Source organism: Chamaea fasciata, unplaced genomic scaffold, assembly GCF_029207755.1.
Source record: "Chamaea fasciata isolate MVZ Bird 193981 ecotype frontalis unplaced genomic scaffold, bChaFas1.0.hap1 SCAF_11, whole genome shotgun sequence".
Classification (NCBI taxonomy): Eukaryota; Metazoa; Chordata; class Aves; order Passeriformes; family Sylviidae; genus Chamaea; species Chamaea fasciata.
The window spans coordinates 15,870,810-15,893,423 of NW_027094096.1; the positions used below are offsets into that span (position 1 = coordinate 15,870,810).

The following is a 22,614-nucleotide window of genomic DNA, read 5'->3' on the forward strand; positions in this document are numbered from 1 at the left end:
GTTTTAGATTTCCAGGTATCTTCCACTTTTTGGGGACTTAATTCATCATCTAGTCGGCTCATTTGACCATGTACCTACCAATCCGCATATGTTTGTGTCCTGAAAATTGATTGTTGGAATACCAAAAAAACCCCAAGCTGTTTCTAAATTTCCTTTCTCATGAAAGATTTTTCCCAGTGCCAATTCTGCAAATTTGTTGTATTTTGGATTTGGATCTGCAGAGTGATTGGTAGGCAGCAGCACACAAGCTGGGGTGGTCTGAGAGGAACTGTCCAAAGCAGGCTGGAGATTGTCTTCATTTTGAAAATGAAAAAACCTCTGAAAAGATACATGTGGAGCCTCCAGGAATGCAGCATTATTGCTCCCCATCACAGCAGTAGCAGGGATAGGAGGCAGCCCTGTTTATCTTGAGTTGGAAGACAAGAAACTGGTAGAAGGTTTGGAGAGCAGGGGATGGTGTGGTACTGGACTTAGAGATGGCCTCACACCTTTGGCTCTTGGTACCTATTCCCTACACTTGATTAAGGTCATTTCCTGCTGTGTGCTTGCCTTGCTCTCTGATTCTGGTGGTTCTGTGGGGCCACTTGGTGCCATAGTGGGCTGCAAACAGCTCAAGCATCATTCTGCAAATGTGTGACCCATCAGCTGAGGGAAAATTTCCTGATTAACTTCTCTTTAGAATTTCTTCCTTCTTATTTGCAATAATAAAATAGTTGAGACAAGGTCACATTCTATTTATAGCCATCTCACAGCTTCTTGCTCCTACTCGCCTGGGCAGTAAGCTCTGCACAGACACAACGAGATTAATCCTTCATGACACTGAACCTTTTATTTCCCTTGTTGTGCTTGCAGGCTCCAGAGCCTCCTTCCTCTGTAGACCCCAGTGCACTAAGCCTTCAATACAACACAGCAGCAGTGGAGCTATGGAAAAGTTTAGAAAAACATTATCTGTTCAGCAAACCAGGGATTGTCTGCGAGGTTGGAGACTTTGGTTTCTAGGTTAGCTGAATGGTTTGAAATTTTTCATCACAAGCTCCATGCCAAGTTCATACACTCTGCAATTAACTGAGGTTATGTGCAAGTAGGTCCAGTCCTGGCACAGCAAGAAATGCTGAGGGATCTGACATATTTTCCAGTTCATAAACCTTACTTCTGTTCCCCTCAAAGTAAGAAATTTTAATTGAAACTCTATTTTATGTCATGAAGAAACCTTAATATAGAAGCAGGTTGGATTAGGACAGTCTGACACAGAATGCATCACAGCTGCCAATATCTGATGTTAAGTTCAATGCCGTGGGAACTCATGAAAAATAGTCAGAGGTCTTGGCTATATCCTACCTGTGACCTCTCATCTCAGGCAGTTAGAATCTGTATTGCTTTGGCTACATTCTCTCTAGAATCCTCTGACTTTTGCACCTCTTTCATCCTTGTTTTTTGCCATGAAAAGCTCAGGGTGAGCTGGGGAGCAGCTGAATACCTGTAGTTGCTCTGGCTACAGCTGCTTCCCCACATAAGGTGCAGTGTGTCAGTGTTCAGCACAAGCAGAGTGGTGGTGGGAGGGCCGCCCTGGCTGGATGAGCTGACTGTAAAGCTGTGCAGTGGTTGTCTGACAGACCTGGCACCTTGCCTGTTCCACTTCCTTATCCCCACTGTCAAGCTCCAGAGAGCAAACTTAAAGGACTGCAAGTTTTGGGTCATTGTAGCTGAAGCCATGGTGCTGCTGTGAGGCCTTTTCCCTAGGGAAGGGGACAGCAGTTTGTGCCAGCTAGCTGAGCATCTGGCACGAGAGGGGCTTGGGTCAGAATTCATTTGTCTGCAATACTGAAGGCAAGTGTGAATTCAGAACATGTGCCCACAGGTGGGGCTGAGCCAGTCTGAGCTGTTACGGGAGGGTGTTAGTGTTGAGGTGAATCCTCTGTGTTTCCCTTTAGGGGGCCCAGCAGCCAAAGCGGGGGTAAAATCCAGCAGCAAGTTAGATATGTTTCAGTGAGACAGCTTGTTTCCTAAGCCCAGCAGGCTGGTGACTGTGGCAACTGAGGATGCTCAGCATGGAGTTTGCTGTCTGAAACACCTTGACAGGTACCAGAATGACAATGAATAGTAAAGGTCTGTTAGCATTGTGTTGTGTCACCATGCAGACCATAAAGGACTTTCTCAGTGGTTATCGGTGAGAATTGGGTTCAGTTGTCTAGTGATGATCAAATTGCTCACTTAAGGTCCTTTCTCCAGCCTGTGTTTGTTCCTGCACAGTGCTCCAGTTTACAGCAGCCTTCCTAGTCCAAGCCACCTCTGCAGGCTGGAAGCCACAATCCCACTGAAGCCCAGGCCAGCACTGTCCCAATGAGAGTGAAAGTGAGTATTTGCAGTTTGCTGAAATTCTTTCATCTGCTGCTTAAAATATTTTTTCCTATTTTTCTGTGGAATGAACCACTCTTGAATCTCATTGAGGGAAATAAACATCTTCCAGCATCAGAACCCAGCAGCACTTGCGTGTTGTGTTTTCCCCTTCTCAGCTCTAGATGTTGGCGTGTTAAGATCAAAATGGACAGGGCAGGGTGTTCCCAGTGCTCTCTCAGTGCTGATGCTCTGATTTCTTGTGTCTTCTCTGGCTGAAACACACAGGGTTTGGTGCAAAGCTGCAGCAGTGGTCCAGCGATCTCATTCCAGTGGGGTGAGCAAGCAGACCTTAGAGCACATACTGAGGTTGTGAGTCTACATTTGTCATTTTTTCCTTGATGGTTTTCATTCAGTAGTTGTTGTGCAAAGATCAAAATCTCCTTGTGTTACGTGTTTGCACATGCTTATTGCCCCCAAGTTGCTTGCCATCCAAATAAACAAAATACTACTCTGTGGGAGAAATGCTATTATTTTATTGTTATTAGTTAAAAACAATGGAAAATCAGGCACAATTTTTTTTTTCCAATGACTGCACAGTGAGATTGTGACAGGGCCAGGAAAGGAGTCCAGGTGTCCTGAGTCCCAGCCCAGACCTTTAAGCACCAAAATATCCTGCTCCTTGTGAATTCAGAGTGTTTTGGCAAAAGTTTCCCCAGAGTGTTTCATAACTAATGTCAGAGCTAGACTCCGAACGTATCTTACCAGTTAGGAATTTTGCTTTTATATACACTCACCCACTTAAAAGCTCCCCCAAACTTAGCAGCTGTTGGCTTCTTTGTTACTTGAATGTTTCTAAGGCAAATATGGAACATGATAAATTGAAAAGCATTGAGTTGAAATGTTCTGCTTTGAGTCCACTTAGCAAACTCCAAAGGTCATCTCTGCTGTGCAGAGCCAGCAGGACTAGACTCAGTGTGAGCCTTGTTTAAAAGGGATTTTCTGTTGTCTAGAAATCAGGCTTGACCTGTGTCACAGGGGTGGATGTTATCCAGAAGAACTAAGCCCATCCTGGGATCTCTGACAGTTTTTGACATCTTCCTGAAAAGGATCTAGAACCAATGGGAAAAAGGACATCCCACAGCAGACTATAGCAGGTTGTGTCTTGGCAGACCCTTCTGAGAGGTCTTCAGCCCCTTTTAAATCTGCACGGGCAGGGTGCTGTTTGTGAATAGAAATCTATGATGTGGAAGAATGCAATTCCCCCAGGCAGCTCAAATAGTGGCTTCTTAGCAGTCCTCTGGATCAGGTCAGCAGCTCACATCTCCAACAAATCTCTTGTTCCATCGTGATTGTCTCTAATTACCAGCTGCAGTGGCATTCCCACAGACACTCAGCAGGACCTGAAAATTCCCTTTGTGAGATGCTCTGGTCAATCCTTTATCCCACATCCGATGGTGTCCAGCTGCAATGAACTTTTCCAGAGTGGAACTATGTTGAAATGATCTATTTCAAAATGGAACTTATGTTTCTGAATAGGAAAAAAAGAAAAAGAAAAAAAAGAAAAAAAAAAAAGAAAAAAAAAAAAAAAAGAAAAAAAAAACCAACAAAACAACTTGTGCTCTGAAGGCATTCTGGTTTTTTATGTGCTGTCCCGGTTAAAAATTTCTTATAGTCATTTTTCATGCCTGCTGGAAAGCCAAGGGATTATTATGGAGAGTGGTGTCCTTTGGAAAACGCCAAATGAAAGACTGGAATAGATGTTGTTTTTGCAGTAAAATCTGGCTTCCCTGCACATGTTGTCAGTACAGAGATAATCCCTAAAAACTTCTGAAGTTTACACAAGGCAGATTTTTTGCATTTCTGTGGGCACTGCAGCACAGCTGTGCTTTGGTGTGCGGACCTGGGGAGCGGGCTGGGATGCCATGGCTTTCACCTTCCTTTTGGGGAGATTCCTGTGTGCTTCTTGGGCTGGCTCTGCCCTGGAGCCTGTCTGTCCTGCTGCAGGATGTCAGGATGTGCAGCTCCTGCTTCCCTGCGGGTCTCTGTTCTCATTCTGCTGGCAGGGTTTGTCTGCTGGGTGCCTGTGCAGGTGAGCTTCTGTACCATGTCACATGGATGTGCCTGAGCTTGCTGGCTCTGGTTCCTCAGGAGCAGCCTTGCAGCAGTGCACAGGGCTTGGGGTGGGTTTTGCTGTCAGGGAGAACACTTGGACACAGCCTAGCCTGGGCTAGCATTAGCCTGGCCCTGGATGACAGGTTTGGGTCAGGCTCCTGGTGTATCCCAGGGACCTGACTGCAGCTTGCTGGTACTCAGTGGAGTTGGCTTTCTTTCAGAAGCAAGTATTTTGGTGACTTCTCTCTTGCTAGCTAGTTTCACCTGAACCTGAAATTCTGCTCCTGATGCTCACAGCAGTTGCCATGGATATGTTTAGTACTAATAGTTCTGTTTGTTTATGGGGTTTTCTCCAGGGTGAAACTGATGCCTGGTCTCAGTTCTGAATCTCTAAACCCAAAAGAACTTGGTATATCAAAATAAACTTCTCTTGATACCTCTGCCACCACCAGCAGAATCTGGCCTGTTGCAGCTATACACAGCTGAGCTTAATAAATGGTCCTCAGTCTCCATCTCCAAGCAGAAGCCCTCAGCCTGGACATAGCTCAGCCTTCAAGGCTTGTAGAGAGAGCAGTCTTTGCAGCTGCTTTCCCCTCCTCTCTCCATCTCGTATCTCATGAGAGTATCTTTCCACCTGGGACTGTGCAGGAGTTTGGAGTAGCTGAGTTAAGAGAATGTGCTGCTGGAAAACAGGCTGGATCCCATCACCACAGACCATGTTGCAGTGACTTGTCTGGGTCTCAGGAACTCCAGCTCTTTCCATTTCACTTATATGAGGCTTTCCTCTCAATTCAGCTTTTTTCTTTAGCCTCTGCATTCAGGTTCTCATTGACTATCCCATCATTTCCCAGTCCAGTGGTGTCAAAAGGATGTCAGAGGATGCAGCATAAACTGCTGTGTTCTCCTTCATCACCAATCTCACTTGGTCTTTCTCACCTTGTTACAGCTGAACAAGCTGGAGGAGGCAGCAAATGCAGCTCACACCTTCTTCATGGCAAACCCTGAGCATATGGAGATACAGCAGGACCTGGAGAACTACAAGACCACATCAGGGAAGGTCAGCCTGATTGACCTGGAGGCCAGGCAGCACATGGTGAGTCTGAGCTGAAGAGGTGCCCAGCTTAAGTATCAGGAAGTCTGGAGAGGAGAGATTAGGAGGCCAAGAGAGATGAACCTATGAATGGGGAAATTCTTACCAATACAGCAAAACAAACTCTCCCTTTCAGCATTTTCTCTTAAGGCAAGCCTGCTCCTGCCTTGTCTGGGCACTCTGCGCTTTGTTTGGTTGCTACATCCCCAGCCTGGTCCCTCTATTCAGAGAACTGTGGGGTCATCCGTGGCTGTGAGCACACACCAGCAGACAGCTTTGATAGAAGCCTCCATGGCAGATGTCAGCTCCTGTGTGTTTCCTCCATGACAGATTTTGGCTCCTGTGTGTTTCTTTTGACCTGAGTTCTCCCACCTGGCAGGGTACATGCACAGGAGTGGCTGTAGTGGTGAGGGTGCAGAGTGGCAGGCAAGAGAGTGTCAACTGTTTCCACCTTCACAAAGCAAAAGCCTAAGTCACATGCCAGGGCCACTCCCAACTTCCCAATTTCACAAGACTCAATGGAGCAGGAGTGACTGTTGAGTGTAATTAATGGAGGTGCTCATTAGGGGCCATTTTAAGAAAGATTTTCTTATGTCAGGACCAATCTGTTCCCTTGGCATTCAGTGGTGTTGTTTGGTGCGAGGGTAAAAACAAACAAAAAAAAAGATTTTTTTTTTCAATATAATGCATAGTCTAGGAGTGGCACTGAGGATTCCCTAAGTATGGAGCAGTTCAGAAGAGCACTTAGGCATGTTTACTAGGTTCCACTGGTCCAAAAGTCTTAAACATGGTTTGGTACAAGTGGTTATATCAGATATATACCTGATAGGTATCTGGGGAGGTTGTCCTGTCCCTGTCCCCTTCTGCCTTCTTTGGAGAAGCATCTGCAGGTGGCAATGGCAGGACGCTGTGCTCCAGGCAGCGTAGCCTGCTCATGGTTTGTGTTCGGCCTACCTGCTTTGCAGGAGGACTACAGTGCTGGAGTGAGGCACTATGACAAGGAGGAGTACGAGCTGGCCATTGAATTCCTGGAGCGTGCCTTGAAAGGATACTACTCCGAGGATGAGGATTGCCAGATCATGTGTGAGGGACCACAGAGATTTGAGGAACACGAGTACCTGGATTACAAGGCTGGTCTCTATGAAGCTATTGCAGGTGAGATCTTTATGCATTTTTACAGTTCTCACCCTTAGCCCTGAAACGTTTTAAATTATTAAGTTTGGGCCTTTGGCTGGATTTGTTGAAGTGTCTCCTCTTCCATCTCTGCTGCTGGTGAGTAACGCTCCAGGAGGCACCTGGAAGTGCAAACTCAGAGGACAGTGAACTAGAACATCTCGTTTTGGTCCTGAATAGAAGCTGGGCTAGAAAAATTGCATTTCCAGATGCGTGGAGCATTTGCAGCTTTCCGTTAGAGCTGGAAGTTTAGGTGCTTTATCATAAATTGCTTCCGTTTCCCCTGTACACAGTCTCACACACCTCCCTGGAATCTAGACATTGCTGGCCTTTGTTTGTTTTCTGTTTCTGAGAGCATATGAAGAGAGCAGCAGAGTTCTCTTGGCCATGCTCCAGGTGGCCAGGAAAGTTGCCAAAAAGTCTCGTAACATGGATTTTCTCCCCATCCAAAAGGATGGATTTGTCATTAGTGGAGGCCCACCTAATTAATGATCTTGACTGAAATCTCTGGAGAGAACTGAACGTTGCTGTGTAATCTTCAGATTTGCATGTGTGGCTCTGAGCCAGAGAGGATTAAAACAGTTCATTCTCATTAGAAATGAGATTACATTTAATTAGTCGTAAGGGAAGGAAGAGGAACAAATTAAGGTTTGTTTGGTGACAGAAATCTTATTTGTCTGCTTATGGTCTTGGAATTGCATCAAGCCCTGAAATTTTGCTTCTTATGTGGAAAATACTTCCCTCAGATGCAGACTGCGTTCTGGGTTTGCATACTTCTGTTTGTGTCGAGACAGGAAATCTAATTGGAACAACCAAGAGGAGAAACCACCAGCACACCGGATGGGAAGCTGCCCTGGTGGCATTTGTTTATGGAAATAGAAGGAAATAGAAGTGTTGGAAGGGCTGCCTTGGTACCAGTGTGGTTGTCAGCTGATCATGCCTGCTTTTAGGGCCTTGACCAGGATGCCAGGACACACATCAAGAGAGCAGCCTTCAGTGGCAAGGCAGACCCAGCATCCTTCTCTCACTGAAAGCTTCTGCACTTCAAACAGGACAAACTGTTCCTGTGCTGCGCGAGTCGAGGGCAGCCCCAGTGAGCTGAGGTGCTCCTGTGCTGGCCCATCCTGAGCACAGGCAGGGTCATGTGGTGGTGCTCAGAGCAGGACCTCACTTGGGAGGGACAACAGCCCTGCAAATGCTGTGGCTGGGCCAGGTGTGCCTGGCCAAAACAACCCCAAACCCCAGGACCATGCAGGCACCCAAGGAAACAGGGAGTTGGGGGAGGGAAATAAGATCTGTGATGCAATTGCTTTTCTGTAGGAAACTAGGTGATTCCTTCCAGGACGGCATAATCCAGAGTTCATCCCTCGTTCAAGGCACTCAGGCCCAGATGTTTCAGTAGGGAGTGGGAGCACGTAATACACCCAGAAAACAGAGTTTAGGTTTCTTCAAAATTCATTTCTCTTTTCAATCCCAAACTGATTTGCTGTGCTGCTGCTTGGGGTTGAAAAACTCTCACCTTTTCCCCCAAGGGACAGATACATTTCAGTGGATTGGTTCCAGTCTATTAGGCTTATTTCTGGGACACTCTGACAGTACCAAGAAAAAGCAGTGCTTCTCAGTGATGGATTGATTATTTCAGATCAAGGATGCTTAAACAGGTTTAAATTACAACTATATGATTTATGTCCTTTCCCTTCTTGCTTTTCTTTAATGTAGTACCCTGGATGTGTATGGTAAGTCAGATAACTACTCAGAGTACCTGTCAAGAGCAAACAGGCACTGTTCTGAGTTTCCACTTGATTTCATTGCAAATTCCTGTGGGAGTTTTTGTGGCAGCCCTAAGAAATGCTTTGGTAGCTGAGCAAATGGTTATTTTCAAGCCCGTGTTTGTTTCTGAAGGTTTTTAATAGTGTGCAGAGACAGAGCAAGCGAAGTGGATTCATAAGTACATTGCAGCAAAGGCTCCAAAGTAGAATCAGATGTCAGTGTTGGCTTTGAAATTGTACAGCTGGTACAACGCCTATACTGTGGACTCCCACCAATTAAGAAACTTTGTTAATGGCAGATGTTTGCCATGTGCTTGTGATTCCCTGGTAGATAGCTTATCTTTGAGAAACAGCAAACACAGGGATTTCTGCTGCCCAGATTTGTACCTCAGGCCTTTCAGACTGGCCTTGCTTGGCTGAGCTGAGAATCTGTACTAGCCCCTCTTAGCTAAACCTCCCTGTGCCCTCAAGAGCTTTCTTGCTGCAGGAAAGGAGAGGATTAAAGATGAGCTGAAGGAAGGGAGTCTGGAGCTGGATTTCATGTGGCAGTACATGTGGCCACCTTGTCTTCACATCTCTGCATGGTTTGTGTCTCCTGGGGTTGGAGTGCTACCTGCCACCTGCAGTCCCTGCTTGCCACCAGCTTTCCTGGCAGACCCAGCAGCTCCTGCCACACAAAAGAGATGCTCAAGCTCCCTCTACAGTTGACAGAAGGAGGAAAGCATTTCTTAGGGGGGGGCAAAAATGTAACTGCAACTCTGTCAAATTGGCTCTGGGGAGAAGCCTGAGCCCTTTCCCTCCGTGCACACTCATCTGCTAGGCCAAAGCGGTGTGAGTTGCAAATCCTTCAGCTCAAGAGTTTTAACCTCTGTCTGTCCTTGTCTCGGCACTGTCACCATTCTTCTCAGCTCAGACCACCTTCTGCCTCTTTTCCTGGCAGATCACTACATGCAGGTCCTGGCCTGCAAGCACGACTGTGTCCGGGAGCTCGCCACGCGCTCAGGCCGGATCTCGCCCATCGAAAACTTCCTTCCCCTCCATTACGACTACTTGCAGTTTGCCTACTACAGAGGTAAAGCTCTTGTACTGTTCTCATAGCACCTGCTGGGTTCTCCTCATTTTTGTACAAATTGCTCCATGTGGGAGTAAGGCTGTTTCCCCCAATGTCCACGCTACAGTGATGCAGAAGCATGGTCTGAAAGAGAAGCAAAGGACATTGGAAATGGCTCTTCAAAAGTCAAACTGACTGAAATACAATTAAGTAGCTTTATGAAGGTATTTTAGATCATCACTCAGGTTTTAAAAGCCCAACCTTTAGCTTAAACATTACTATTCTCTAAATAAATCATGCATTTTTAGGGTCCTTTCATTTGCCTTTTGATATTAAAATCCTTGGGATTTGTATGTTTCACATTTTCTGAAATGAACTGATATATTTTCTAAATTAATATATATATTAAGCTTATCCCAGGATGCCAATTTTTGCCAATTACCAAATATTTTAAGAATCACAGTAAAGTTTCAGGATTTGGCAGCATGGAAAATGTCAGGGGTGGTTGGCAGTGCTAAAAAAATAATGCCAGTAGTGTGGTTCTGTGTGCTATTTTATTATGTTCTGTTACATAAAAGAAAATAGAAATCTGCAGAAATCTGCTCTCTCTCGGGCTTTTGCTAATAACTCTTTACCGAAAAGGACAGACCATGCAAGGGTCAAAATTTCTATTCAAACATAAAGATTCTTTATTCATCAACACAACAGGAAGAAAGCAGGAGTCAGTTCATGTATGGTGTACAGGCTTCTTTATTCCTCTGCTAAGTTAGAGGTTTATTGTGACAGGTAGAACCCCCTGGGCCCTCAGAGATGCTGCACAAGTTAGAAGCAGTTTGATGCCAGACAGTATCCACAGCCTGCCCATCCAGCTGGATCCCATTTGGATACCATCTGGTCTGTGCATGATAGCAGAAAAGTCTTGTCTCTGTGCCTCAGTTTCCTTGCTGGTGGCGTTAAGTGGTTAAGACAGAGTGGCATCAAAAGAGCCCTGTGAAGTGCTGGGCTGCTGCTTCAGCTGATGGGGAGCTCAGGCTGTGCTTTCCTCCCTGCAGAGTCCCCTCCTGGGCTCTGTGTCAGCCCCCTGTGCCCCCCTGACCACTGTTGTGTTGCCCCCCAGTTGGTGACTACGTAAAAGCCCTGGAGTGTGCCAAGTCCTACCTGCTCTTCCACCCGGACGATGAAGATGTCCTGGAGAATGCAGGTTACTACGAGGGTCTCTTGGAAGGTACAGTGGATCCAGCCACCATCAAACCCAGAAAGGTGAGAGTGAGTGACACCTGAGAGCTCTTGGTGGGAGGCTTTAACCAAAAAATCTGCTAGATATAAAAGCAGCTTGGCAGCTTTCCCCCAGTGGGACCACTTTGAAAAGAGCAGTTGAAGTGCTGGGCTCGCTGGTGATGCTGAGGTGGTGATTTTCAGGGTGTTCAGAGTCACTGGTGTGGGGGAGAAGCTGGTGGACAGGATCTGCTTTAAATGGGGACTTCAGCCTAGTAAAGCCTGAGCAGGGGCAGGGAGGGCAGTGACCAGCAGTGTAAACCCTCCTCTTGCCCAGTGCTCCAGTGGACATGCAGAGGAGGAACGCAGTGAAACACCGAGCAAAGGGCAGCATCTCCTCAGAGAGGACTGAGAAATATTTCCCCGGGGAGGCTGGGATCGCAGCATTGCTCTCAAGTCTCTTAGCTTGGAGTAGCCTGTTCTGCAGGGAGTAGCTCTGCTATCACGGGGTTAGGCTGGGGTCAAATAACCAAACAGTGTGTGTTCCATCACCCAGCAGGACAGGCTTCCTCTCCAGTCTGGGCAGCCTTTATCTGTGCCCCTGGGGGCTGCCTTCCTCACCACACACAAGTTCCTCCCATCCCAGCCCTGCTCATTCCCCTTGCACCATAAGCAGAGTGCTGGCAGGAACTGGTTTTTCCATTCCTTTGGGAATTCCTTGATTTCCAGGCAAATCAAGGTGAATTTAGTTAAAGTGCTAAAAAATAAAAGCAAAATGATATAAAGGAAAACAAGAAAAATTGTTGTTTTCCCTCACAAAATGAATCTAGGAAAAAACCCATGAAGTAGACAAAAACATTTAATTGTTGACAGTGTTTTGAAATTTTCTGTAAAAAAAAAAGAATTGATTTTTGCTTTGCACAATAGTTTTCTAGGAGAAATACCAGTGTTTGGTTTGCATGTTTTTCATTCAAAATAAAGCCTTCTGATGGACAATTTCCAGCTGGCTGCTTTGTGACCCCCATCCAAGCACTGTGAGTGCATCCCAGGGCCAGACCATGGGCTCCATGTGTGGAACTGAGGCACAGCCCAGCCGGGGTTCCTGCCCCACCAGCCTGAACCTGCCCCCATTCTGCAGCTGGGGTTTTTCTGGCCAGCCTTTTGCCCAGATACTTTGCACTCCAAAGTGCTCAGGAGTTACTGCCAGCTATGGACACGTGTTTTAGGGATTCAGGCTTCCTAAATGAGTTGTTGACACTAGTTCTGACATGTGCTGAGGGGCTCAGCCTTGTGCCTGGAGTTGCTCCAAGCATCCCTCACCCCACAGCAGTCTGCAGCATTGCATCAAAACCAAACCTCTCTGAAGCAGAGGTGCATTGCCACTGCCTTGCAAAGGCTGGGCTGGTCATGTGCAACTGTTCCCGTTTCCCTTCTCTTCCCAGGAGGCCAGGACACTGCTGCGGCGCCACAAGCTGGAGTCTCACCTGCTGCAGGTGGCCGCGGCCGGCCTGGGATACGCCTACACGGAGCCGGTAACGCCTGCCTCTGCCCTGCCCAGGGCCTTCAGGGGCTCACAGCTGTAGGACCAGCTCCCCCCTGCCCTTCTCCTGTAAATCCTGTCCTGTGTAGGTGACTCAGGAGCTGGGCCTTGGCCTGGTTTGTTCCCTCTAGGAAAATAGTGATGGCAAAGCAAAGAAGGAGTTCCTGGGGTGAGGGAGAGGCACGTACAGCGTCGTCCAGCTCTCTTGCCATGGTGTCTGAGTCTCAGCCACTGCCATGGTGATGGGGTGGGACAGAGATGCCTGGGCAAGCTGGGCTTCCTAGGTACTCCTCACACTGTGCCAGTTTGGGTTGACATTTTCAATCTGCTGACCTCAGGTCATTGCCCAGAGTTGTGTGGGATGAAGCCAGAGAGGCTGGCTGATGTCCCTGGGAGTCAGGCAGAGTAGGTAATGCCCTGGCTTTGGCTCGAGTATTAAATTAAGAGGTTTGTCCTCTCTTTTCCCACAGAACTACTGGAACAGGTATGGCGCCCGCCAGGACGAGCACAGGTGAGCCACAGTCACCCCAGGTGAGCTGCAGCTTCACCATTACCCACGGTGGGAGCGAGGGGATGTGCTCATGGTGGGGTACCAGCCTGCCACTCAGGGGTACTGCCCGTCCACCCAGCACACCATCATGGTTGAACTAGGGCCCTTTGCCCCTTACCATTGAAAACATTCCCACAAGGACCTTACTTTAGCTGAGTGCCTCAAAGCCAGCAATAGTCTAGAGGGAACTTGATTGATGAGGCAAGTGGTGCTGGTCAGATTTGTTGGTGTGTGTGCTTTGTTGGTGGAAACTATTGCTTCCATTACCAGAAAAGCAATGTTTGCCACAGGACAGGGTGAGGGCTTCAACTTGTGTGGTTGTGACATTTATACAAAGTACCGATTTTCTTGGGGTTTTTGTGTATTAGTTCCCAAAGCATGCAAAAGTGCAAGTCCAAGAACTTGTGGCCAAAGTCGTGGTGTTCCTCTTCTCTTCTGCTCCTCAGTGTCCCATCAAGTATCAGCAGTGAACCAGAGGATGGGCCCCGGCTGTCCCTGACAAAGAAACCCATGCCAAAGCTAGATCGAGAGCTGAAGGAGGGTAAGGCTGGTGAAGATGTTTCAACAAAATTAGGGGATTTTTTTTCCTGTTGCTAGAGACTACAGACTGCAAAGACTGGCCACTGGGCAATGAGAGCCACTCCTATTTAAGGAAGTTCAAGTTTTGTTTAAGAGACAGAGAAGTCTTCAGTGCTGCCACAGCATTTCTGGGTCTGTGGATCTCAGGACACTGCTCTGCCCTTAGACTTGTTTTTTTCACTGCTGAGCTACTCAGGGGGAGCTGGGAGGCTGGGCCTTCCTCACCATGGGAAAAGCAAAGCAAACCAGCAAACAGTGGTCTTTCCTCCAGGTGCTTTTAAGATCAAGGTGTTCCCTGTTGCCCAGGCTGCAGAAGGATGGATGCTGGAAGCATTTTGTCCTGATGCTTTCCTAAATGTGCTGGATCACACCATGCTAATAACACTTCTCTTTGCAGACTGGCTTATGATTTTGTGTCTTAGCTCACATGAAATCACTTGTTTATAAGCCTGTCAGCAGACATTTCAACTGATTTCAGCACATTTTCAGCAACCACAGAAAATACCATAACATCTTTTACTAAAGACGGGATTTTTCCCCTTAACAATTTTGAAAAACAATATTGTAGCCAAGCACCAAAGCAGAGTCCTTGCTGCAAAACAACAGGGTCTCAAGCCAGGAGGTGTCTTGTGTCTCCAGTGAGCCGGCTCCACAGCAGCAGGCAATTAAACCTCCCTGTAATGCAATGGGTGGTAGTGCTTTTTGGGGAATTTCACAGCTTTCCCTAGCCCAAGTTTTGTCCAGCTGCTCAGTGTTGTGTTCAGAGTGTTGTTATCCCTCCTCTAGCTGTACATAAAATAGACAAATACCACAGGAAGATACCAAAGATCTTGTATAAGCCAAGAGCTGGTTGAATTATATTTGTTGGCCTGTTTGCTGTTTATAACCAAGTAATTTCAAGAGTCCTTCTTTCTGTTTTTATTTCTTTCTACGCTCTTATTCTGATTTACTTGCAGAATGTTTTTGTTTACAAAGAAAACTGAAACCATTCAAAAAGAAACTGGGATTTTTGTCCATTCAGCTGCTGCCTTTCTCCATTGTCTTTTTTTCTTTCTCTCTTTTCACTTGGAAAAAGAAAATGCCAAAAGAGAAAAGTCTATTTTAATTTTTTACTCTTCTGTACTTCTACCCTTCCCCCCTTCCTACTTTCTGCCAATTTCTTCATTCCCAAAAGTCCATAGAATTCCTCAGTTTCTTTGGGGTGTTTTTCACAGAGCAGAGACACAAGAAACAGGTCTGTCTCTCTGCTGGTTCTTAGAGCAGACAGAGGCAAGGAAAGCAGGTGGGAGCACACTGTCAGTGTGGGACAAGGGTTCACTGTCCATGGCACAGAGCTCCCCCACTAGTTCCCTGGGAGGAACAAGGAGAAATGTTGGAAGGGTTGAGTGATGCCTTCCATGTTCATCCCTCATGTGCCTGTGGCTGACGAAGAACAGCATCTGAGCTGGAAAACTCAGCCCTGTGTTGGAGCATGCCAGGAGTTTGGATTTGAGAATTCTGATCCAGATGCATTTGCAATAAGTGTGCTTATCAAGCAACAATCAGCACAGTGAACACCAGAACCGTCCCATCTTTTCCATTTCCAAGAAACGTATCTCTTCAAAAATAAAGCTGTGGGCTAATGACAGGGCTTTGTGGGGTTTACGTTTTCTCCATAGGCCAAGGAGACCTGTCAAAAACACAGCTTTGACTCAATAGACAGGAAAAGTAAAAGTTACAAAAGCATTGTCACAAAGAAGTTTCCTTGTGCCACATGGTGAGAGGAACTCTGCAGCTCTATTTCATTGCCTGTCTGTGACAACAAATAATTTTCTTCACAGTTTAATTTTTCTCCTGAAGAAACATCTGGTTTAGGCTTTTATTGTTATAATTTCTTTCCTTTTCTTTCTTTGAGGAGATGTGTGCAAGAGGCTTCCAAAGATGGTGGTTTAGGGGCCTTGCTCTGGTTTTTTATCAGTCAAATTTGATGAGAATGGATTGAAAAAATAAAAAAAAAAAACATTGCAAAAAAACCTCATAAAAAGCTTGCAGGCAGAGGGGGGCAGCTCAGAGGCTGGATGTGAGGGATGGCAGGGACAGCCATGTCAGCTCCTTTGCCTCAGTGGAGGAGGATTATCCTGAGAGTCCTCTGGCTCATCCATTCCCTGCCCTGCTTCTTGGAGAAGAGCAATGCTTGCTGCAGGCTCAGCACCATGTGAGGTTTTCTCTGTGTATAGAAGACAAAAAACGCTGATGACAGTTGCAGGGAGTGGTTTTGCATGCCAAGCCAGCAGCATCCACACAGCACTAATGCAATGGGAACCTACATTGGTGTTGACAAGAGCCAAGTTAGCCACTGTCCCTGTCTCTCCCTGTGTCCCACTGGGGTTTGGTGTTTCCAGGTTGTGGTCCTTGCATTTGCAAGGCAGCTGTTGAGAAGATAGAAAATGCTGATGCTCCTGCAGCAAACTGATTTAATCTCCTTGTGTTCCCATTGCTTGTGTTCCTTTTGTTACTGATGGGAGGCCAAACTTTGCTCTTTGCTGTGGAGCTCTTTGCCTCTCAGCACACTTGGGTGACTTCAGCTGGACAAGATGTCAGCAAGGCCCGGGCAAGTTAATCAGGATGGTTTTGTGTCTCTCCTCAGGAGGCCCTCTTCTCTACAGCGATGTGAAGTTTGTCTACAACTCCCAGCAGCTGAATGGCACCCAGCGAGTGCTGCTGGATAATGTCATCTCAGAGGAGCAGTGCCGGGAGCTGCACAGGGTGGCCAGTGTGAGTGGGCTGAGTGTGACGGCTGAGTGTGTGATCTGCTTCTGGAGAGCTGCTGGGTTCATGCCTTGCTGAGTGTTGCAGCTGATGGCAGCATGCCTGTGGAGAGCAGGTGGATGATTGTCCCCAGTGCACATCCGTAACTGCAGCATGGGAGCTGCTGCTCCATCCTGGGCTGTTCTTAGGAACATGCTGCAAGACAGAGCCTGTGCAGAAAGGGCTCTTACCCCATGCTGTAACAACCCCAAAGGATGCTGCTTATCCACAAGTCTGGTTGAGCCTTCTCATCCATGACTCTGAGCCTTCTCATTCACCATTAACTGAGCTTGGGAAGGGACTGAGGGTGCCTGAGCATCCCCAGTGGGTGGTTAATATTCAGCATCTGTGTTCACAGAGAGCTGCAGCACCTTTCCACCCCAACTCACCTGGCCCAGGGAATGCAGCCCTGGGGATTTGGGGAAGAGGCTGCCATGTACTTCTGTTGCAGATCCCTCTCTCTTGACAAACTAGTTCACCTCTCATCAGTGTTCATGTCTTTCAGGGGATCATGTTGGCTGGAGATGGTTACAGGGGCAAAACCTCCCCCCACACCCCAAATGAGAGATTTGAAGGAGCCACTGTCCTCAAAGCCCTCAAGGTACAGCTCCCTCCTCCTTCTCCTCCTCTCCCATGCCCTCCCTCCCAGTGTGCACATGACACTGACCTCTCTTTGCCCTTCTCCTTGCCCAGTACGGCTACGAGGGCCGTGTCCCTCTGAAGAGTGCCCGGCTCTTCTATGACATCAGTGAGAAGGCTCGCAGGATCGTCCAGTCCTACTTCCTGCTCAACTCCACGCTCTACTTCTCCTACACACACCTGGTGTGCCGCACCGCCCTCTCTGGTGAGGAGTTGGGGCTGCCAGTGGAGCAGGGAGGATAGGCAAATTCAGCCCTCCGTGAGGGGTTTATGAGTGGGGGTCCCAAATTCAGAGTAGTTCTGTTTTGCTTAATGCTTAAATTGGTGGCCAAGGGCTGGGCAAAGTCAGCATCCCACAGCAGCAAAAAGCAGGCACTGCTGTCCCCAAAAAAATAATTTCTGTGATGTCTCTTGGATTTCATATGTGCGACTCTTCCTCTTTTCTCCTCCCTTTTCTCTTGCCTCCTCTTGTCTGTCCCTTCTCCTTTCCATCCCAGCCTCAGCTCTCCATCTCACTTCCCTGCAGTCAGGACCAGGCAGAGCTATGGAGATCTGAGTCCTCAGATGTTGCATTTTGTCCTCAGCCCTTCCTTTCTTCCTCTCACCTGTAAACACCACCTGGAGTGGGGTCAGGGTAGGCTCCCACCTCATGATGACACCCCACAGAGCATTTCCATCTCATCCATCCCTTCTCCTTCCCCGTTCCTCCACATGGTCCTGCCTAGGCCAGCAGGAGCGAAGGAATGATCTGAGCCATCCCATCCATGCTGACAACTGCCTCTTGGACCCCGAGGCCAACGAGTGCTGGAAGGAACCTCCTGCCTACACCTTTCGGGATTACAGGTAGGAAAGAATCTCCCTAGGGACTGCTCCCTCTGGCTGTTCCCCACCCATGTCTTAGTGGAGCAATGTGGGATCTGTCCAGAAGGTGGGGGTCAGCCTTGAGACCTCCCCAGTGTTTGCCTAACTGGGGTTTCCCCCTTCCTTCCCCAGTGCCCTCCTGTACATGAACGCAGATTTTGAAGGTGGCGAGTTCATTTTCACCGAGATGGATGCCAAAACTGTGACAGTGAGTTGGTGCTGTGGGCAAAAAAAGCTGTTCCTCAGCAGTCCATGCTCAGGGCTCTGGGCTTCCCTGGGCAGCCTGTGGCTTCTACCTTGTAAACAGCCCATACAAAATCCTGCTGCAGAGGTGCACGGACCATCTGCTCCCTCCCTAGAGTCTGTGGCAAGCAGGAAACCTGCAGATTAGGGGTTCTCCCCGCCGCCAGTGCAGACAGAGGGGCGGCTGGTAGTTGTCCCTGCCGGGACAACTGCTGAGCTGCCACCCCATCTTGTGGTCAAACATGAACTGGTGTCTCCATACAGATGCGGTGCCTGATCCAGGTCTCTTGTTCCAGAGGGGGTCACAGTGGTGGACATGAGACCCTGAGAGGGATGTGGCTCAGGCATGAGCCCTCACCTCTGTTTGGGGCCATTAAGGAAGCTGGGCAACCACTCTTTTTGGACAGAGGTCTGGGCACCATGCTGGGGTCTCTGGAGAAGCTGGAGTGTAGATTGTGTCTACTTAAGTGCTTGAGGGCTGATTTGGTTGGCACTGCTGCTCCCAAGGCCCAGGACTCCCGAGGTGCAGGGCTCTTGTAGACTCTGCCAAGAGAAGAAAGAGGTGTTTCACAGCCATGCCAGGCTTACCCTGGACCTCCCTGGAGTTATGCCATGGCCCCATTCTGCTGTAGGTGGTCACCTGTGGGCTTTGCAGACTCCATGCCATTGTGTCCTTTCTGCACAATGTCTGCACAGCAGGAGCCAGCTTCACACCTCCCTATTTACCCCACACATTTTTCCAGCCATGCCCAGAGCGGTTCATGTGCCCCCGAGCAGGTCACCAGGTCCTGGGGTGATGCAGAGGGATGCCCAGTGAGGTCCCAAGGCTTGGAGCATGGTGAGCCCAGCCACAGGCAGTGTGTGCAGCTGTGCTGCTCCTTGCCAGCCTGGTTGTGCTGTTTCCCTGCAGGCCTCCATCAAGCCCAAGTGTGGGAGAATGATCAGCTTCTCTTCAGGTGGTGAGAACCCCCACGGGGTGAAGGCGGTCACCAAAGGGCAGCGATGTGCTGTGGCTCTCTGGTTCACCCTGGACCCTCTGTACAGAGAGCTGGTGAGTCCCTCCATGGTCATGTCAGGGGAGCTGGAGCATACCCAGCATCCCATAGGAACCAGGACCATCTTATTTTCTCCAGTCCCAGTACATCTGTTTTCCTCCCACTGCAGCACTCCCATGACATGAGCTGGTGGCCCCAGGACAGGTTTTTCCTGCCAGTCCTGGTTCTGGGCACCCATTGCCTTTGGCCTGGGGGGTGCAGTGCTGGGCTGGGGTGCTGAGTGGGGCGTGGAAGGGCTCGGCAGGGCTGGGCTGGCCATTTCTGACACCTAGTGGCAGCAGCCTGATGGTTGGGGAACTCCTACAGAGCCATCCGCGGCTCAGAGTGCTGTGCTGAGTCCTGCTGCTTAGTCCTCTCACAGGCATTTCAGCAGCTTGAAGCCCACGGCCTGGGCACCCAAGATGCCTTGGAAGATCTGGGCTGTGATGCCTTTCACCAGACACGCTCCACATTCTGTTTTAAAAAGCTGCTGTACCAGCCCCTGCCTCCCTTTGGTAGCAATTCTGGTCTCTAAAAATAAAAGATACAAGACCGATCAAAACTAAATGCAGGGAGAATGCAAAACCCTCATTCATTTGCCTTGTGATGGAGGTGGGCTGCGAGGTTTGGGGAAAAGCTCATTTTCAGACATGTACTTCAATGTCTCTCAGTTTTTTTGCACTACCAGAAATTCCTCCAGGCTTGGCCTGTGTGGTAGGAGACCAGCCCTGCCCAGGGAGCTGGAAATCAACAAGAAGCAGAGGGGTCAGGAGGAGGATGTGCTGTGGCAGTGGCTGCTAGTGGAGTGTGATAAGGGAACTACAGAACATCAGCTGTTTCCCAACCACTGCAGCCCTGCAGGGAGGAGGGAGTCAGGTATTGAGGTGGAAAGGGATTTGATTAATTTCACCCAGCAAATCCCCAGCTCATGTCCCAGGCTCCCCCCATCCTCTCACCTATACTGCTGTTCTGGGGTAAAATTCTTGCTGTGTGTCCTCCCAGCAGCCTGAGCCTCACTGGATTAGCTGGAGCAGGCACTGAGGCTCTGCTGTTACCATTTCTTCCCTTCCCCTCTTGCAGGAACGGATCCAGGCAGATGAAGTGATTGCGATGTTGGACCAGGAGCATCTAGGACCCAGTGAAATGAACATCAACCCAAAGGATGAGCTATGAACTAGGCCAAAGACTTTTTCTATTAAATATTTATTTAATATTGTTAATCTTATTAGAACCCTTCTATTTTTGTACAGAGATGCTGTATAAATTAATCGGTTAATATGATTGTGGAGTTTCAGGAGTGCCTCTTCAGTGTTTAGCGCAGCTTTTGCTGGAACCCTCATCCCTGTGCCAGCGTCTCCTGGTGGGGCTGACTCTGCTTCCAGCAATCCCTGTTTTTATTCTAGCACCTCTCAGGATTCATTCAGGCCCACTTTACCCCCTTGGAGAACCTATTTTTTTTTTTTCTTTCTCAACCAAAACTAGCTGCTTGTCTTTAGCATCTGCTGGAGAAATTCTCAGGTGTCCTAATGCACCAGTCTTCCTGCTCCTGCTTCCTGCTAGGGCAAACTGGACACAAAAACTGGAGTTAGGACTGTCCCTCACCATTTGAAGTATGCCTTTTAGGGGAAAAAAACAAAGGAAAACCCAAGTCCTAGCAAAATGGAGATACTTCTGTAGCCATGCAAAGCTGGTGTTTGGGCATTAATTCTAAACAGAGCTCAGAAATCAGCTGCTGAGCAGGGGCATGAGCTGTGCACAGGCATGAAGGGATGTGATTTCCAGCTGACTGGTGAAATAGGGTCTGTCACTCCTGTTCAGTCCCTTCTCTTGCTAATGGCCTGGGAACATGAAGGATGCTGCTTCTCACTGCATTCTTTGAGCTTCCATCCCACTCTGCTGCTGGTAGAACCCAAAGTTTGTAGTCCTAATTTCAGGGTCCCTGTTGGAAAACATCTTAGGAAGTTACAGTGCCATGGTGTTGGATGGTCACAATGCAGCTCTGTACTCTGGATGTCTTGGCTGCATCCTCCCATTCTGGCAGTGCAGAAGCAGCAAATGTTCATGGTGTGTAGTAGTATCTGTTTGCTCAGGGTAGTTCTGACCCAGCCTGAGGATGTTGCAGTGAAAGCAAGTAGTCAAGTAACTGCTGCTAAGCCAGTAAATCAAGCCCCAGCCATTAAATTTAGTCCTGTGTGTGGGATTAGAGCAGCCCCAGTCTCAGTCAGAACAGGCACTGAGTCACAGAATTGCTGTCCCAGACATAAGGACAGCTTTTATTTTGACCCAACAGCTGCTTCTGCTGCTGGAACACAGTTCCTAAAAGTCAGGTTTTAGCAATCTTCACTATTGAAATTACTGCAAGGCTGCAGTCTATCCTGAAAACACTGCAGGGACCTTTGCTGGAGTTCACATCCTTGAGCTGCTTTGCTCAGCTCCCTGCTGCATTGCCTCTTTTGTCAGTCCTCTTCTGCTCTCCTCTGCCAGTTTTGGCATTCCCAGCACTTAAAACTGCGACAGAGAATTGTCTTTTCTCTTTGCTCCTGTAGCTTGTGCCTATTCAAACCTCCCAGGCTCAGAAGCCCCCTCTTTCTATCCAGTCACTGGCTGCAAAAGCTGTAGACAAGGACTGTCCTTCGGTAGAGACCTCCTCAAAAGCTGGTCCTGGGCAAGATAGAGCAGAACTCTGCATGTGGAAAAAGAAATGCCCAGACAGTGAAGAGGAAACTATTACCACCCAGAAAATGCTGGAAGAGTAATTTGCTGCACCTCGTCCAGTACTGCATCTGCAGAGGAAAAGGCTCTGAGCGTCTTTAAGCCGCCAGCATTGCTTATTCCTTTGTTGTTATCTCCCTTCCTCATAGACTGTTGAAAAGATTTATCAAGTTGACTCCCCAAAGAACTGCCCACAGGTATCTGCTTTCAAAGAGCCTTCCCTGCTTAAGTATTCTTTAAATACTTAACTCCATCTCCCTTTCCAAAACAGCCAGAGGGAAAGCTGGGGAGAAGAAGGGGAGGGCAGCTGTTCACTTTGGAGAGCTGACCCCTGTTCCATTGTCCCTCCACGTGCACCATGCTGCTGCATCCAAGGCTTGACTCTGAAAGCTGCACCTTCCATGTGGGTCTGTGCTGCCATCCCCCAACAACCACTGCCCCAGTGCATCCTGCAGAGCTGCCCCTCAGTGCAGCCCCACCCTCCCAGGGATCCCACCAGCTGCTTCCCCTGCAAGGAGGTGCAGGGGCTGGCACAAGTCATGGTTGGTTTGTTGCTGTGGTGGTTTGCCAGAGCTGTGTCTAAATCCAGGGAAAATAAACGAAACACATCTGGACCTGTCTTTGTCTTTTTTCAGTCAAGTATTAGAAGGAGAAACCGTGGGCTTTGGGGTCTCCTTCATGATGGTACCTGTGCCTTTGGGGTTTCCTGCCTTAGAGCACAGCCCCCTCTGTGCTGGAGCAGTGTGGACTGTGTGTGTGCTTTTGGCTGCCTGTCCACCTGCCTTGCTCTGTGTCCAGCTGTGCAGTAACTCCCATACCATGGGCATGCTCCAGGCCCTTTGGTGAGCAGGACGGAGTCACAGCCCTGTGCCCTGTGCCCTGCTGGCGTGTTCAGGGCCACGGCCACCTCGGGTGAAACAGC

General features: G+C 48.5%; 1 protein-coding gene across 6 annotated transcripts in view; it reads left to right on the forward strand.

The window, feature by feature from the left end:
• P3H2 (prolyl 3-hydroxylase 2) overlaps window positions 1-22,304 on the forward strand; it is a 64,342-nt gene extending 42,038 nt beyond the window's left edge. For 2 of the 6 annotated variants that reach the window (XM_066193349.1, XM_066193354.1), the window contains exons 2-15: window positions 5,396-5,542; window positions 6,505-6,694; window positions 9,422-9,553; window positions 10,650-10,792; window positions 12,190-12,279; window positions 12,758-12,798; window positions 13,284-13,378; window positions 16,043-16,170; window positions 16,709-16,804; window positions 16,897-17,047; window positions 17,568-17,685; window positions 17,836-17,911; window positions 18,857-18,997; window positions 20,061-22,304. In XM_066193349.1, the coding sequence (XP_066049446.1) occupies window positions 5,396-5,542; window positions 6,505-6,694; window positions 9,422-9,553; window positions 10,650-10,792; window positions 12,190-12,279; window positions 12,758-12,798; window positions 13,284-13,378; window positions 16,043-16,170; window positions 16,709-16,804; window positions 16,897-17,047; window positions 17,568-17,685; window positions 17,836-17,911; window positions 18,857-18,997; window positions 20,061-20,153 (1,641 nt within the window). In that variant the 3' untranslated portion in view covers window positions 20,154-22,304. Of the gene's footprint in view, window positions 1-1,782; window positions 5,271-5,395; window positions 5,543-6,504; window positions 6,695-9,421; window positions 9,554-10,649; window positions 10,793-12,189; window positions 12,280-12,757; window positions 12,799-13,283; window positions 13,379-16,042; window positions 16,171-16,708; window positions 16,805-16,896; window positions 17,048-17,339; window positions 17,539-17,567; window positions 17,686-17,835; window positions 17,912-18,856; window positions 18,998-20,060 lie in introns of those variants that run through there. The other 4 variants (XM_066193352.1, XM_066193353.1, XM_066193351.1 and 1 more) reach the window with 4 other exon arrangements.
• The last annotated feature ends 310 nt before the right edge of the window (window positions 22,305-22,614 follow it).